Source organism: Corvus kubaryi, unplaced genomic scaffold (genome assembly GCF_017639235.1).
Source record: "Corvus kubaryi isolate FWS band 111438036 unplaced genomic scaffold, C.kubaryi_AGA036_p1.0 37392, whole genome shotgun sequence".
Taxonomy (NCBI): Eukaryota; Metazoa; Chordata; class Aves; order Passeriformes; family Corvidae; genus Corvus; species Corvus kubaryi.
The window spans coordinates 3,616,040-3,633,341 of NW_024581131.1; the positions used below are offsets into that span (position 1 = coordinate 3,616,040).

Below are 17,302 nucleotides of genomic sequence, written 5' to 3' on the forward strand. Positions count from 1 at the left end.
ACTTAAGTTACCATGGGCACAAAGATGCAGTCAGTCACTGTGCCTGTGCCAGGAGCAGGCTGCAGTCTGCTGCAGACCAATGGGCAACAAAAGCACCAACCCTGCAGGGCTCTGCTTTCACATCTTGCCTCTCTCATATTCAAGACCTGTGCAAGGCAAGGGCTTGCAACACCTGACTCTGCCTTGCCTCCATCATGATTTGGCTCCCTGATGCCTCACCGAGCCAGCAAAAAACAAGGGGGGAAGAGTGAGTGAATTAAAAAAAGAAAATTTTAAAAAATCCATCAATACTCATTTGCCCACCTGCTGTGATTTTAAAGACCTCATGTTCACCTTAAGCTTGTCTCATTCCCATAAGAGCAGGAGAAACTGCAAAGCAGATTCAGCTTTGAAAACAGAAAATGTAATCAGTGTCAGACTTTTGATAGGTGACTGCACATCAGCTATCCCACCTGGACAGATCTAGAATGCTAACATAATTACTGATAGGTAATACCTTTCTTTTTCAACATCACACTTATTATTTATCCTCTTTGTCAGAATTCTTCCAGGTTTTTCCCTATTTGCCTTCTTTCTCCAGTATCCCTTCTTCATCTTTTTTCTTTCTCTAGTATTACTGCCTTCTCTTTACAGCCTCCTACCACTGTTACCTTTTCTTTGCGAGCTGTTTTGCAGTAACCTTTGTACAAAATTCAGCTCTCAGACTTTCCTGAGCCATCGCCAAGACATGCAGCTCACATGCAATGACCTGGGAGAAAGAAAAATGGAACCCCACTGGGTTTTCCCTGGGTTCATTCATTTTCTCCACAGTAACAACTCAGAAGCAAACCTATTCTCCTACTCAGATGTCAACTCCTTGCATTATAAAACTGGGTTTCTTTTTGCAAAATTAGTGAATCGGGGAGGGAAATAAAAGGAGGTGTAGGAGCAGTATTTCTCATTGCAAAACCTCTGCCAACAGCTGTTAGCAATAACCTGTTTCGTTTTGCCATGCTGGTGATGTCAGGTTCGCTCAGCTCACGCCCCATCGGCTCTGACTGAGGGGCTTCACTCCCTGCAGGGCTGGGGAGCAGAGCACAGCCACTCACTGCCCAGGCCTGCCTTCACATGAAGGGGTTTTGGGAAATTGTATAACATCACAGCAGACTGGTCCTTGCCCCAGGTGTAGCAGGTTCTTCCCTTCTCACTGACTTTGGCAGAGCACGTGAATTTCATCATCATGGCCAAAAAAATAAAAAGTAAACAGAGAGCGCTGAAAGAGGACGTTTAATTTTGAAGGGGAAATAAAAGGATACATTAGGGAACTGCTGTGACCAAGAGATTCTGCTCTAGAAAAAAAACCCAGCAAATTCTTCAGTGAAAAACAGAAGAGAGACTGCAGCTTTCGTAACACCCAGTAGCAGCCAAAATAAGGGTAGTGAGAAAGAACATGGATTTTCAAGGGAAACAAAACCACAGTAACACCTCCATACCTTTTAATGCCAATACAATAAACTATGAAGATATTTCACTTACAAATAAAGATTGTGTCTTACTGTTCCTTTTGGATATAGCTTGATTTCAGTGAAAGGTGATTATAATAGGGCAGTTGTAACAACACATCATCTTACAGAGAAAGGAATCACCATGGCAGTCACAAGAAATATGGACTAAAAAAGTAGTGACAGAAAATTAATCAAGCAGAGTGACATGCATTCGGAGAAACACAGAAAGGAGCTTTTTAGGGTTCATGGTTTAGCCTACCAGAAAGGATTAATTTGCAACATGAATATTGGGCAAGCATTAGGATATCAGCAACCACCTCCTTGCACTGCCAAAGGAGCAGATTAAGCATTCCAATGCCACTGTTTCTTTGCCCACATCCCAAATTTCTTTGGTTTTGTTGTGCTTTGTCCCAGCAGGAAAAGATTACAATGTGGGATAAAGATGCCACATGTACATAAAACTGAGTCAACAGAATGTTAGAATCCTATCTTTGAATGAAATTATTATATGGTTCTATTAAGCCTGATTTAAAATAAGACCTTCCAGTCTGCTTTCTGCCTCAATTTTCTAGGTGTTCTCATGCCACAAGTCACATCTGGCTCTGTCCAAGCAGGACTGAGCTCCTGCTGCTTTAGTTCAATGCTTCAGATACCCACTTTTGTTCAGAGCTCTGCACAGAGCAGTGACAGGTACTTCTCATTTTTTCCCAAATGAGGATGTTCTGGAGTTAATCAGATCTTTGCCCTGGAAGAAAGCTGTTCACCGGCTTGTAGACAGACAGACAATCGCTCCGAATCAACTGGCCTAGAGAGCTCTGGCTTGCCAGTGGGTATCAGAACAGGTCTAGGAGAGGGAATTAAAAAAAATACCAAACTCAAAACCCAGACACTTCCCAAACCCTCCCTGCCCCTCCCCCAAACCCCAAACCCATGCTGCTCAGGAAGCACAGGCCGAGGGAGGTCCCTGCTGGCAGGATGATGAAACACACGTGCACCAGTTCCAAACACATCACCCACCTGCTCCCACAAATCCTTTCTTCCCTCTCTGAACCCCACAAACACGGCACAGCTACCTTGCACTCACCCTGGCCTCGCCTCTTGCTCCCAAAGGCAGCACCACCTCCACTGCACAAGGGCAGCTGCCTGCTGGGGCAAAGGGGGAATCCCAGTCTCCAAATCACCGTGTTTATCTAGGATACAAATTCCCAGCATACCTGAATTATCATTCTGCTGAAGCTAGGCTGACTGACCATCCCTGCAGCTCCTTCTGTTGCAGATGAGCAGGCGGATGGGACCCACCTGGGTTCCCACATGACATTGGTCATTTTTTCTGTCACACGACAGGCATCAGGTATCAGTAACAGTTCATCAACACTGGATATTGGTGTATTGAAAAGAAGAAGGAACAAAATAAAACAACAGATCTTGTCTCAGCTTTTTTTCTATATTACCTAACATGGCTACTGCAGAATTTTGACTACAACAAATTTCAGCAGACACACATCAGAAATAATGCATCACTGTGGTGGAAGACACTTATGATACAGCTGGGGACAAACTAAGATGAAAAAATGTTTATGGGATGAGACCCACATTAACTTCCAGACCATAAAAACGACTGTGGGAAAAAAGCAAAAGTTAAAATAAATATTCAGTGAAGGAAAACATATTTTACAGCACGCAGACATTACGAAGAGGTTCGATTTCCTCTTAAAACTGACACAGTTGAGACTAACAGACATTTCCAGTGGCTGAGAAAACAAATTTAATTGACACTAGAATGAAGGAAAGCATACAGGTTTGGTTTTTTTTTTAAAAAAGAAGCTTTATTACAAATCTGTAGGTTTAAGAAAATATCCCAAAACTGTCAAAGTAGTATGAAAAATGCTGTCATCTGATTCACAGTCATCAGTTTTCGCCAACAAACATAGCATACAAAAATTGATATAAACCACGGCAATTCTTTTTGGCCACACAAGTCAGATATTTGTAATTCCAAATTCCCTGCTGACAACTAAGATGCTGCTGGCAGGGGGATGACAAAATTGCACCGGTTTTGAAAACTGGAAGTTGGGATGGAAAGGTTATATATACATATGCACATATTGTATTTTACCACGTCCAGGTAACTCTGGGCAAACACAACATGACCCAGCACAATGCTAAAGTCTGTAAAACCTGGAGAGCCAGGGAATGTGTGTATGTGACATTGAGTTATTCTCTGTGCTCTGGTTCCCATCTGCTTTTACATCTCAAACCGAATAACAACCAATTGTTTTCCACTCTCATTTACAGAAACAGCGAGGTTGAGGTGCTGCTGTACTGTCTCTTCAGACTCAGAGCGTGTCAGGTGCACTGCATGCAGACACAGGATCTAAGAATGCAATGCACTTAAAACATCACGTAATCAAAGTGGGAGTTTTAGGAGATTGTACACTGAATTTCCTGCAAGTGACCTAACACCTTAAGCTCCCCCACGGAAAACATGGCATTTCTCATGCCATTCAGAAAGAATTCATGTAACAAATGAAGAAGGAAAGAACTGACATGTATCAATTTACACCCCTAAGCTGAAGCACAGACTGCTGCAAAAAACCCGAAAGGTCTGCAAGTACACCAGGGATTGAATCCAAACCTGCCCTACAACTCTCAACTGTGGGGAGTTACCTGCAATGGCTGGAAGCTGCAGCACAGACCATTGGTAACAATATTCTCGAATCCTTTGAACTGCACAGGACTGAGACAGCACAGCTCAGAGCTGCAGTGAAGATGAGGCTTCAGTAGAAGTGTGAAGATTCGAAAGGAGAAGGATGAAACATTTCTGTTACAGTACCTGCCCAAGGTATTGATACAATCTTAAAAAATCCCCAAACAACTCTGTAATTTAACTCCTTTTATCAGGTGCTTGAAGGGGATTTTCTATTGAGCAATCCTCCTTTTGCCAACAGCGACTTGAAAGAAACCAGCACCATGTTAAAAAACTACTCAGTGCATTTCATTCATTTTGCTGTTTCAACTTCAGTTGAAAAGCACAGAATTGAAAGTTATTCAAAGAAAACTGCTCTGCAGGAGAGCCATTAGAAATCAACAGTCTCTCATTACCGGAGCAAACAGGATGGAAGATGCAGAAGTGATTTACAGTAATTTCCTTCCCCATGCAGACCAGACTAACCTTAGGTTAATCAGGGCTACCTGGAACGTTTCTTAAAAGCCACCTGCTGGTAAAGAGGTTGCCTCATTCTCCTGCATTTACTGAAAACTTGATCTCTGAAATGCTGTAATGAAACAGTCCAAAATCTTCATTCCAAGGAAGGAAAATATTTCATGTACATTCTTAGGTGTGAACCTTCAGGCTTGGGAAACGTTTTTCTAGATTGTCAGCAAGTGTCTGATCAGCCTCACGCAGGACTTCAAGGAAGCTCTCCACCTGGAAATAAAAAACCCACACAAGAAGGAAAAAAAACCAAAAATAACTTGCATGAAACCCCGAATTCTTACACTGGCACAGGGGCTCTTTCTACTTCTGTGCCTTCCAAATAAGAGCAGCCAGCAGCAGCCACTGCAATGAAGAATGAAAAATGCCCCACAGTAGCTACCTTCCTCCTAATTCCACTTGGTCAAAATTTTGAAATGTTACCACTTTCCTCCTAAACCCTTACTTCCTTGTTTAAAGGAAACACAGAAACTTTTCTCACCCAGAGAAAAGCTCCCTATGAAAAATATTTAGAATAATTCTTCTATAAAAATACACAGGACAAATTTTCAGCTAGGATAAACTTTCAGACATCCATTCATTTCAGCACAGTTTGGCCCTGCATCAGCTGATGATCTCAGCAAAGCTCTGGCTGAAGTGAGGCAGAACAGACAGAGGAGGTAAGACTGTCTGGCACTGGAATGGTGTTTTACCTGTGCCTGAGCAATTCTGTCCTGCTTGTACATTGGATTTGGAAAGGTCCTGCCACCCAAGGAGCACTTTTTCAGCTGTGTCACAGACTTTGTCACATACTCACCGACGCAAAATACAGAGGTAAGAGGTTCTGAAAAGCACAGCAACATGTCTGTTCATTCAGGTGTCCCTGGTGCAGTCCTTCTAAGGTATTCTCCTGGAAAATGAGAAATACAACCAGCATGTCAGGAACAGTTGTTGAAAGAACAAACTCAAAACTGTGCACAGCATCTACAGAATGTGCTTTGTTCTTATAAATGGGTAAAACAACCAGAACTTACAGTTCTCAGAGAAAGCCAGACACAGTGGATACAAAAAGGTGTGAAAGCTCACGTCACAAGTCTCTTAACCTGAATGCTTCCATAATTAAAAAGGTGCATTTGAGAAGGTGACTTTATATATTGACAGTATTTCCTTTTTTTAAATAAACTGACTTTCATTCAAAAGAAAGGGCAACATACAGCTACAGAATTTATCATACAGAATCTTGGCACACACCTCAGAAAACCTGTGTCCCTCTCTCTCCCACACACGTTGCTACTAACCTTCTGGTTGATTCTTTAATGAATTCCCATTAAGCAACTGCACTTGCACAGGAAAATGCCAACATTAATAGCAGAGACTTTTTTCTTACCTACCCAGAAGAAATCCCTACTAGAATTTTGTTTACTCTTACCTTGGTTAGTTCTTGAAGCATATTGGAAAGTAATTCACAGCAAATATCCTTCAAAATTTTTAAATGGAAATCTTCCTCATTTACATCAGTCCTTCCACTCTCTTCTTGCTCGGACTCCTTGGAGTTATCAACAGCTCTCTTCCCACAGCCCTCCATGTATTGTAAAATACGAATCAAGCTCCCAATCAGTGGCATATCTTAATAAAAAGTAACAAGAAAAGCGAACTTTAACACTGAAAATTCTTGCCCATCCTTTCAAGGCATTAGAATTTTGAAACACACCACCATACTTTACACAAAAGCTATAGGAATGTAAATTCTGACAGTGTTGCGTTTTGTACTCAAAGACAGTTTTAAAGAGGCAAGTGGAAATGTAGTAGAAAACCAAAACCATTTCTCATGCAAGCTGACCTGTATCTATAAAAAGTATATGCCAGTGGTAAGGAGTATGAGAAGGAAACTGTCTTTAGTAGTACCCAGTGAAAGCAGTATGTTAAATTTGCATCCAGATAATCCTGTCTGACAAACCAAACTGCACAATGTCTTTCTGCTGCAGGTGACCCTGGCCCACATTCTCAAGACAAGCTTTTCATTCTAAAGACTTGTCCATGGATTGACAAGTTAAGAAATGATAGATGGATTTAAGTGCAGAATCTCCCCCTATTAAAAAAAAAATTACTACATAAAAAGAATGTATTACTATATTTTAGCAAAAATAAATTCTGCAATTTTCACTAATTTACCCAACGGAGAAGACTGAGCAGAATCTGTAGATTCTGGTACTGTAACTCCTCAGAATTTACAGCTCATCCAGTAACTGAACTTTGGGCTAGCTGTGATTTTGAGTAACCAGGAAAGAGTCTTACTGTATGCAATGCCACTGAATTGAACCACCTTCCACACCCACATAAAGTCAATTGTGAATATTAACTTTAAAAAAAAAGAAAAAAAACCCAATAAACAAAAAGCACGACTTGCTTTTCCTCATCCTGATGTATTCCTGCTCTGTCTGTGAGGCAAACATAGCAGACAGCACGGACAAGATAGAGGCCAGCACAGTCTTCTGCTCCTGCACAATGATGGGTGGATCATCTGGCTGGCAAAGCTCCTGGCAAACAAGGTCATAAAGCAAACTCCAAGTCTCTTTTCCTCCGTCAGGCGCCTGCACTTGGGAAAGAAAGAAAGAGAACCCACCAACCCAACAAATTTAATCCAGGTATGTGAATTCCTTTTCTCCCCAGTAAATACGTGATGATCCAGAAGTTACAGCCTCTCTTGGTCCCCTCACACGTAGCAATTCCAGCATCTTACCAATAGCCTGGATACCCTCATCCACCGTGGTCAGGAGCTGCAGGATATGCATATAAACATCCAGTCCTTCTGGGTTATCTGATCTACACAGACCAAACAGCAAAAAGACAAATTGAAGTGCTGGTTACTGAGCTTATAGTCTGTGTTTTGGTCACAGAGAAGCCCATCAGCAATCATTGCCATTCTCTTTGCTAACAGACAAATTGACTCATTTCAAACCGTAAGTCCAGGAAAACATATCCCAGTGACCTGTCAAATTGCGCTGTTCCCACTAAGAGCAAGATGTTTGGACACAGGCCTTACAAGGTTGTAAGGAGTCTTCCCAGCCATGAAACCAAAAAGAAATCTCCCATACCGGACTTGCTTGGCTGCTTCAAGTATACAAGGCACAATCTTAAAGTCTGGAAGTTCTTCAGGGGAATCATCTGCAGATGGTCCCACGGAGCGACAAGTGCCGTTTTTGATCCAGTTTAACATCAGCTCTTCATCCAGATCAAAGAGCTTGTCCACCACTTCACCCACTTTCACCAGCAATTCAACTGCACAAGAGAGCATGTTATTTTTATTTCAACAAGACTAACAAGGAAGAGCAAAAAATTAGCTCACAAAATGCTAGTATATACAAGTATTCAAAGTAACTTCAGGACTGAAATATATTCATTTTCTTCATAACCTACTACAGGTTGCTATGTTTAATTCTTTTATGTGGCATAGACCACATAAATAAAAATAATAAATAGGGATTGCTGGAAAGCCCACTGACACCTTCTACCTTGTCATGCCACATGTGAAGCAGTAACTTTATTCTCCAAAGAGATTTCATGTTCCTGAAAAGTCGTAACTTCTGCTTCTGAAGTAAAACTTTTCAAGATTTGTTCCTAGATACACAGTTTTATGCTAATCTTCCACCTGCCAACCTGCATTTTACTTAAATAGATCTGTTATTTCAATAGAATAGAGCAGGATTTCTGAAAATTGTCATTAAAAAATTTTATTAAAAAATTGAAAAAGCTGTATTATTAGGATTCCTTGACAAATGACAACTGCTGTTACAACTGAGTTGGATGTTAAACATAAATGCTATTCCAAATATTTCCATTTTTAGGTGGTTGGTGTGGTTTTTGCTAAATTAGTGCTAAGAGAGATTTGTGTAGCACGACTGCATACCAAAAGCCTGCACAATATTCAGCTGCCAGGGTAACTGAATCGTTCCTCCAGTTCCCATTCCACAGATGCGGTAGTTTTAAAAACAGAAAATCCATATCTGACGTGAAAAAAATAAATTAAATGAGGTCTTGTTTCAAGACCTTGTTCAAAAATGACATATGTATATCCCTGAATGAGGACTATGTCCTTTCTTTTATTGTGGCAAATAACAATTTCTTCAATTAAACATATTTGAATCCCCCCCCCAGAGCTTTCTTCTTCGTCTATGAGTTTCTGGTTAGTTTTATATATATTTATAAACCTGCAAAGGCAGGGGAAGTTTATTTTGCTGTCCTTTAAACTCATGAGGCTTCCTTTATTTTAAAGAAGTTATCCCAACCGAAAATACTTGTCTTTGAAATTGCAAACTTCAGTTCTTATTTTTCTTCTTCAAACACCCACTAAATCCCAGCTTGTTTTGGCAGCTTACCATTTGTAGAGCTGGACATGATAAAGCAAACACAGTCGTACACAGAAGGATTCTCTCGGATCCTCTCCACCCAGACATTGGCCACTTCAGGCTGGGAGAGGCAAGTTAACAACAACCTAGGCAAGAATCCCCCATTTAACAGATTAGAAACCAGCTCACTCCTTCTAGTTATGCAAGTGTACATCCAAAATAATGAGAATGATGTGACAGAAACAGGAATCTAACTCACAGCAAAGTAATCCCAGAACAATGCAGAAACAATAAAAGGAAAAGATGAGAGGATAATAAAATAGTGAGCCCACTTGTCAGTTTTCTCCCCAGGCCTCAGAGCATAGCAGAACTACACTACTGATACATTAATTTCTGAGATGTCCTACCTGCTTGTTTCCAGAAGAGTTGGGGAGTCTGAATCACACAAACGTTGCAGTAACACTTGACTTTAAGGAGAAAATGCAGGGAAAAAAATGTTAATAAAATCCATCTTTATTTTTAAAAAAGGTATAAAAAGGTTCATTTCACAGCTGCAGCCATGTTCTGAGATTAAAGGCAGCTTTTCCTTAGTGTGCATGCACTTCCAGTGTCTCAAGACTGCCAAACTTAGAAACTAACTTGACTGGTGATTTAAAACCCCCCAAAAATAGTGGTCTATGTCCTTTCTTCCTTTCCTGAGCACTTCCCACACAAACATGGTCAGCCAAAATTATGAATGAAGACGAAGCTTGGCAGGCAAGCTTGGATCCCTCTCTAACAAATATTCCCTGAATTGTGAGTCCAGACAAGCAGTACCTGTGCATATACAAAGCACACAGACACTTACCCAAGATTCTCATCTTTGCTAATGGACATGCAGATGTCCTGGAAACAGGCCATATTCCCTAATATTCCCACACAGATTTCCTGGAAAGTCAAAACACAGTATAATGAGACAACTGCAACAGTCCACAATTTCACTTCCAGAGCTGTAAGACAAAAATAAAAGAGGTTCGAAGATGTTTTCCAGTTTGATTTCTTATGACCCACTGATTTCATGACAAAGATACAAGATATTCCACAGATTCTATACAGATTTTTGTGTTCTATCAGACTAGCCTAAAATATACTCAGGTACTATTCAGATGTTTAAGTGTTAAGGTGTTCCATAAAAGCAAATGTATCTTGAAATCAGCCCTACTTGCATATTCTTTGTATACTCTTACGAAGCTCATCTGGCAGCCCTGTTATTAAAGCAAAAAGGAGTCCTAAACCAAAAATATCACTACGTAAGCATGACCCTCACTGACATTCACTTGCTCACAAAAGAAAGAGATCATAATACAAGCGAAGCCCATTTTCTGATTAAAGAGATCTAAAATAAAATTAAATTTAAAAAAACCCCAAAGCAGTGCAGCAGTGCATCCCATTATGATATTCAGGCCAAGTTAATAGTGAAAAAGGATGCACACTTGTGTAATGGGGACCTGAAACACCTGCAGGTGACTGGTGCTAAAACAAAGTGAGTCATCAGTTTGCAGCAATTTAAAGTAAAAAAAATCAACTCTCCGCTAAGGTTATCTTCTTAATTATTAACATGCTATTACCTCTACTAAATTACAGCAGGCACTCCAGCAAACACTGTTTCATGAAAGTAGCTGCGACAGCCAATTTGCAGTCACTTCCAAATTCTGGTTGTACTTTCCAAATTCTGGTTGTACTTTCCAAAGGCAAAGCACTAAACTTTCAAAGCTCTTTGTGTCTCTACTCATCTCCTGGAGTAAAGCATCTGGTAACTTCTGAGGAAAAGGATTTACATCAACACTGAATACCTTTGAAAATCCTCTCTTAAATCCTACAGTGCTCTGCATAGCACATGCTGCAAATCAATGACATCAAAAGAAGCAGAAAATCAAAAAAAAATTCTTAAGTATTGGTGTCTAATAATTCCACAGATTACTTTTTGTAATCTTTTTGTGCTTCCTTCTCATTATCTTGTTCTGATTTGATTGGTAATAAATTAACTTCCCCAAGTGGAGTCTGTTTTGCCTGTGACAAATGACAGTAACTGGTGAGTGATCTCTGCCTGCCCTTATTTTGACCCATGAGTCTTTCGTTGTATTTTCTCTCCCCTGTCCAGTCAAGGAGAGGAGTGACACAGCAGCTTTGGTGGGCACCTGGTCTCCATCCAGGGTCAAACCACCACACTTCTGTAGGTCCAACTAAAGAAATTCATGACCATTTCAGTAATCATTCAGTTCAGTAATCAAAAAACAAGTCAAAAGGAAAATAAGGCCAGGCTGCTGGGTTTTATAATAGGTCTTATAACTACGTTTGATAAACTCAGTCCTTCATCAGTTTATCTAGATGAGGATATGTGAGCAGACATGTACCAGCTTCAGCATCACCGAAATTCTTACTGATTAGACCATGTTAAAAACAGTGAAAAAGCATTTTAAAATTTGATTTTGTGTTTTCTCCTGGTTCCCCTTACACATTACACATGCATTGGGAGAAGGGAGATAAGTGTAAATGCATGTACAGGGCTATCTACTATTGCTCTTAACACAGAACAGCTTTTTGAGAGCCCATACTTACAGTTAGGCGAGGGCATTTGGACTTGGCAAAAACTCCCATGAATATATCGGGGGCGTTGAACTCTTGAAGAAATAAGGCAACATCCTGTGGAGAAATTGAATGGAGAAGCAAGTGGATGTCTACAATTTCCAAATGCAAAATCAAAAGTGTTCTGAGTTGACAAACTCGCTACACAAAATTTGTTATTTGCCACCAGTTAATACCAATAATCTTTGTTTTTCAATGAGAAAAGGCCAGCAAGCCCCTCTAGTGATTCAGTATGCCAGCGATTTGCTGTACAATGAGCCAAAAATCATATTTGCAAGAAAATGCAAATTGCTCCCTATCTCAACAGAAACAGACACTCAGCCAGAATTCAATAAATACCACGTTTTAAGGCATGACATCACCATGATACATAAAAAAGAAGCAAATGAAGGTGCCATCAGAACACACAAAAGAGGAAATCTCCTCTATTTTACCACACTAAACCACAAGATTAGTTCTCTACTTGGGAATAAAGGACCCATGTCCTATGCTTTTTTAAAAACTCTGAGCAACAAGGTAAGGAATAAAATAATAATACTTAAACTAATATATATATATCTTGAGAATTTGTTCCAGCATTTGAGAGTGCTGAGAGAAATACCAAGAAGCTGAGTTACATTGCCACTGCAAGTCTGCAGCTAAACTGTGAAAGGCTGTTTATCTATGAGAGAAAGCTACGCTTATCAGCAGGACGTACTACAATTTTTAGAGGAAAATATGCCTGTTTAGAGACGGCATCAATATTATGCCCACAATCCAAGCGCTGAAGACACGGGCTGCGCACCCGAGTTGATTCCAGCGGCAGCTCCCGTCCCGTCCCCGCTGCTCCTGCAGCGCCGGCTCCATGGCGAGCCCGCTGGGTGCCGCCCCCCGCAGCTGTCCCGCCTCACCCCGCCCGCCGCACCGGGCACGAGCAGCGCCGCCACAACCAGCCCGCCTGATTCCCTGCCTTCTCCCGCTGCCAGCGGAACACTCGGGGCACACGGGCCCCGAGGTCCGAGTGCCGCACAAGGCTCCTACCTCGTCCATCGACATGTCCCACACCTTGCAAATGTCATTCTCCATCTCCTCGTCCAGCTCCGTCCGGGCTCCCTCGGGGCTGCCGGCGGGATCCGGCTCCGCGGGGGCGATGACCTGGGACACAGCGGGGAGGGGGGGAAAACGATCCGGCTGAACCTCCGGCACCACTCGGGAGCCGCTAGGTTCCGAGGTGTGTCCCCATTGTGTCCCCGGGTTTGTCCCCGCTGGTTCACGCTGTGTCCCCACCCCGGCCCTGGGAGCGATCGCGTCGCACCCACCCGGCGCTGACCGACACCGGACCCGCCGCCCGCTCCCTCCCGGCGGCCGCGCACCTCGATGAGGCGGGTGAGGACGCTGAAGAGCCAGTGCTTGCTGTACACCGTGTTCCCCACCGCGTCCCCCTCCTCCTCCTCCGCATCGCTGCACGGCGGTGATGGGTTGCGGTCCATGGCGGCCCCACAGCCGTGCGGGGGCAGCGAGGCGGCGGCGCGGACAGAGCGGCGCCAGCGGCCCCACAGCGCCCCCTGCTCACCGGCGGCCACTGCCGCCCCCCTCGCCCGGGGCAGCGCGGGGCCGCGCTGGGATCCCACCGGGATCCCACCGGGATCCCACCGGGACCCGGGATCCCACCGGGACCCGCCCGCCCACGGCAGCCCCTCCGCGCAGAGCGGCCCCCGCGCTCCCGGAGCACCCGAGGGTCCCAAGGGGGATCCTTTGGCAGTCCCCGTGATGTCCCGACACCGCCCCGCCGCCCCCGCCCCGCAGCCCCGGGAGGATGGATGCTCGCAGCGAAGGGAACAGTTCTCAGGAGGATTTCTTTATTGGGCTGTACAAAGAGCGGTGTGACAGGAGCAGAGTACAGCGCTAGTACTTGCTGGGCAGCCCCGCGGGCCGGTAGCGGTTCGGGTCCCCGCCGCTGCGGCCCCACGCGTTCGCCTCCTGGTCCGCCCGGGTGTCCTCGCCGCCTCTGCCGCTCACGCCGCTCTGCCAGTTCTCCCGGGCGTCGCTGTGGGAAGGAGGAAAGGCCACCTGAACAGACTGCATCTGACTCAGCCTTGTGTTGGTTCCCTCACTCATGTGAAACACCTTTTCCGCAGGGCTTCTCAAGGTGAGATGCAAGCACACACTCGGCCTTTGTCTGAAAGCCCGCGGTGGAACCCGTAATTGTTATGTCGGGAAATGAACCAGCAGTGAAGCAGAGTTCCTTATCAGAAATGCGGAGAAAGGAATCTGCCTTTTCGGGAGGACAAGAAAGGCTGGCGCTCGTGTGGCACCATTCCTACAGAGACTGGCTGTCCACACGGGAACAGTGTTCCTATAGGAACTGGCTGTCCCCGCCCCTCTGCTGTCCTTCTAGGTGCAAAGCTGCATGCAAGTCGAAAAGGACCTCACCCCAGCTGGAATGCCCGGATCCCTAATAATTCACTGTTAACAAGACAAGCACACTCTGTTACCTGATCACCCTCGCTGCCCAAGCACCACCAGGTCCTCTCCGGGCAGCGTCATAATTCCCACGGGCATGGAAATACTTGTCGGCACCTTTGTAATTTGCCTCGCGCATGTCCCGGTATGCTCTGTACATATCCCGCGCCCCTGAAGAAAGCAGAGAAACAGAGATGATGTTGACTTGAAAGAGTCAACAGAAGTAGCTCGGTACGATTTCAGCAGGAGCTTAAAAGCCCAAGGAGCAGTAACAGAGTGAGGCACTACTCCACAGCAGCCTTTGCACAGGGCTGTGCCCACAGAAAGCAGCTGTGGGGGCTGATCAAGGCCCTCATCCAGCAGCAGAAACCAGCGGGGTCTCTAACATGGAGCTGCGGATCTCCCAGCTCTGAGGGCAGCACCACTGACTGCCGGTAACCTGTGCTTGGGGAGGGGTTCCTGAGGGAAGAGCCCCTGGTAACAGCAGCTTACCTCCAAAAGCATCCCAGACAAATTGTCCAGCTCGGAGCAGTGCTGGTCTCTCAGCACTTGCACACAGAACAATGGAGAGCAACGCGATGCAGACCCAGAGCCTCATGGTTCCTGGCCAAACCTGACAGGGAGCTGAGAGACAGTGAGAGAGATGAGCAGTTCTGGAGCACATTTGAGCACCCACCACATCCCCAGCTGTGCCCCAGCTGCTGCCCCAGTGCTGAGGGCCCGCCCAGGACCCCCTTCTCCCCCTGCAAGGAGTGGTGCCCTCTGTGCAACCACAAGCTCCACAACAGAAGCAGATGCACATGAGAAACCTGCATTTTAGCACTCCCTGCTGCTCCTGCCAGGAGTACAAAGAAGTCCCACATGCTAAAGCATCGGTCCTGCTCCCAAATACCACCTCGAAACACTGCACATAGCTCACAAATTTAGAATGTCACTCACCACTGCAGAAAGGCAAAGCCAAAGGAGATGGAGATTGTCTCGTGTGCTCTCAGACTCAGATAGGGTATTTATAAGCACTTCAAACTCCTCAAAAGAGGAAATTGGAAAGGATACCCACAGCTGGGAAATCCCCACCAGCACTCCCAACACAGAAATCATTACTGGAAACCTGTCCTTGTCCTCACTGAAAGTTCATAGCTCCTGTTACACAATATTTTATGTGATGCTTCTTCAGGTGTCCTTGGGACTATTTGCTCCTCATAACAACCAGACTGAGAAATTGCCTTGAAGGCTGAAGAGTTCCATGTGCTTGAAGTGTTACTACTGTCTCAAGGGTGACACTTTTGTTTGGATCTTGGGCTGAACAGAGCTCGGAGGGGAAGGTGCGTGGCTGTCTGCACATTGAAACACAAGGTCAGGTCTGTGTCTTTGCACAAGGAACATGTGAGCTGCATTACCAGAAGGGCTGCAGGAACTGCTAAGTGAAATTCCCATCCGAGCTGGGATTGCCAGATGAATCCCAGAGTTAATGGAATGGAAAATGTGAAGTGTTTTTCTTAACTCCATTGCAAAGCAAACCGCATACACCTACATCCCTGCTGATAATGCTCTAAGACAGCACAGACACACACACCATATAGAGGGTCTGAATGGTTCATTTTGTCTTGGCTTGCTCTCACAGACCCCTCTCGAGGGACTCCAGCCACCCTGCTGCAACAGCAGCTCCGTGGGGCTCAGGTGGACAGTTTTGGACAGCAGTAAACATTTGACCTAAGGGGAAATTCAGATCCATACAGCCACAATTCTGCTACATTTTAAATCAACTGTCTGGCCCTATTGGCATGGTTCACTGTTTAAGCACCCACTGTGCTCTCCCTGCTTAGAGCCTGCTCGCTTTCCTTGGTTAACAACTCAACACAACCCTTTCCCCTGCAGAAAGCTCCAGGGGTTGAGTGCAGTTGCACTGGAGAGTGAGTGTGCAGAAGGTGTCCCCATTTTGTGGTCTTGTACATGATTTAAGAAGTCTGAGAGCACTTTACATTCCCCTCAGAAGAGTTCGGGGTAGCTGCCCCAGTCACAACTCTGCCACTGTAAACAATTCACTGATGGAGCTGCAGGGCAAAGGCTTGAGCTGAGAGCTAATAAAGTGTCAACAGTAACTTCCTTGGGTGTCACTGGACTTCAGTCAAAAAATTCAGCTAAAGGGGAAGAGACATTTTCCACAGACAGGCCTGGAGCAGCAGGACAGATACTCTGTAGTGTGATGTATCTCAGAATGGAACAATTTGCAACAAGAATCTAAATCCTAACCCAATAGACAAGGAAACCCTGCAAAAAGCGGGGAGCAGACACAGATTTTTGTCCCTTGGCACCCCTGACCCTGATACTTCACAGTGTAACAGCTCAGCTACTGCAGGGATTGGAATGCACCTCTGTTCACATCCTGATGACCTACATCCTTGCAGCATATGGCAGTGCAAGTGCCTTCTCTGCTGGCAGCAAGTAGCCTTGTCACATTTTTGGTTTTTAAAAATCTGGAAAATTACTCCTTAAGTTGGGGTACAAGCACGTGGCACTTTGCCCAGAGACTTAGAATGAAGCATTGCCTTCAAAACTGACCTAAGAACTTTTTCCCTACAAGAGCTCAGACACTTTAGACCATAGAGGATATTTTGAGTCTTACATTGTTTTACGTTCTCTCAAAACCAACATTTTCTGCAAAACATGAGGGTAATTGCAAGAAGGCAGGTGCTGGAGGGATTCTTTAGACGATCTCCAAATGCATCCCCTTGTGTCCAGCAAGGACAGCAGCAGTGACAACAACACTGGAGCTCCTGCTGGAACTGAGATAAAGCTGCAGCTTGGGGCTCCAGCAGGGAAAAGCCTGAGCCCTGCTTTCCAGTATCCTCTTGGCCTGCACCTCCAGGTCACGACCCTTGGCTCACAGAAATGAGCTGCAGCCAGAACTGCTGCTTTCGCAACAGAAAGAGGTAAAGCTGCCTCCGAGCATGGAGGAAAGTTTGGACAGAGTATTTCTTCCCAGCCTGGCAATAAAACACTGGCAGCACATGCATATTGGAAAATAACACATAGAGACCATTTTCTGGGTTTGTACACTCTGATGCAATTAAGATAAAAAGCAACGTTCCACAAACATTCCACAATTTTGCAATCTAAGAAAGACTGAGAAAGGGGATGAGGTGGATTCCCAGCTCAGGCACAGTAAGAGTTGCTGTTATTTCTTAATCTGGGAAAGAACAGCGCCTTACTTA

General features: G+C 44.6%; 2 protein-coding genes across 3 annotated transcripts; both read right to left on the reverse strand.

The window, feature by feature from the left end:
- Window positions 1–1,452: 1,452 nt before the first annotated feature.
- Window positions 1,453–13,179, reverse strand: SAAL1 (serum amyloid A like 1). 2 transcript variants are annotated; one of them, XR_006017824.1, is made up of 13 exons: window positions 13,001–13,179; window positions 12,669–12,782; window positions 11,622–11,705; window positions 9,871–9,950; window positions 9,431–9,490; window positions 9,054–9,169; window positions 7,773–7,956; window positions 7,418–7,500; window positions 7,085–7,273; window positions 6,107–6,303; window positions 5,495–5,587; window positions 2,699–4,911; window positions 1,453–2,328 (listed from the first exon to the last, which is right to left on the reverse strand). XR_006017824.1 is itself a non-coding variant. In XM_042038865.1 (12 exons), exons 1-12 carry the CDS (start codon window positions 13,115–13,117, stop codon window positions 4,819–4,821), a joined length of 1,410 nt encoding a protein of 469 aa, XP_041894799.1. In that variant the 5' UTR covers window positions 13,118–13,179; the 3' UTR covers window positions 1,453–4,818. The 2 variants fall into 2 exon arrangements, 1 of the variants encoding a protein (XP_041894799.1); XM_042038865.1 differs by having other exon boundaries at window positions 1,453–4,911.
- A 285-nt stretch (window positions 13,180–13,464) lies between these two features.
- Window positions 13,465–15,139, reverse strand: LOC121669629 (serum amyloid A protein-like). Its single transcript, XM_042038867.1, has 4 exons — window positions 15,030–15,139; window positions 14,583–14,714; window positions 14,123–14,261; window positions 13,465–13,674 (listed from the first exon to the last, which is right to left on the reverse strand). Exons 2-4 carry the CDS (start codon window positions 14,686–14,688, stop codon window positions 13,533–13,535), a joined length of 387 nt encoding a protein of 128 aa, XP_041894801.1. The 5' UTR covers window positions 14,689–14,714; window positions 15,030–15,139; the 3' UTR covers window positions 13,465–13,532.
- Between the last annotated feature and the right edge of the window lie 2,163 nt (window positions 15,140–17,302).

Coding starts and splice junctions, on each gene's coding strand:
- LOC121669629 (XM_042038867.1), bottom strand. CDS start 14,688: ATGAGGCTCTGGGTCTGCATCGCGTTGCTCTCCATTGTTCTGTGTGCA. Junction 14,262..14,582: donor TGTCTGGGATGCTTTTGGAG/GTAAGCTGCTGT, acceptor TGCTTTCTTCAG/GGGCGCGGGATATGTACAGA. Junction 13,675..14,122: donor TGGGCAGCGAGGGTGATCAG/GTAACAGAGTGT, acceptor TCCTTCCCACAG/CGACGCCCGGGAGAACTGGC.
- SAAL1 (XM_042038865.1), bottom strand. CDS start 13,117: ATGGACCGCAACCCATCACCGCCGTGCAGCGATGCGGAGGAGGAGGAG. Junction 9,951..11,621: donor CCAAATGCCCTCGCCTAACT/GTAAGTATGGGC, acceptor TTGACTTTCCAG/GAAATCTGTGTGGGAATATT. Junction 9,170..9,430: donor ACTCTTCTGGAAACAAGCAG/GTAGGACATCTC, acceptor ATTCTTGCCTAG/GTTGTTGTTAACTTGCCTCT.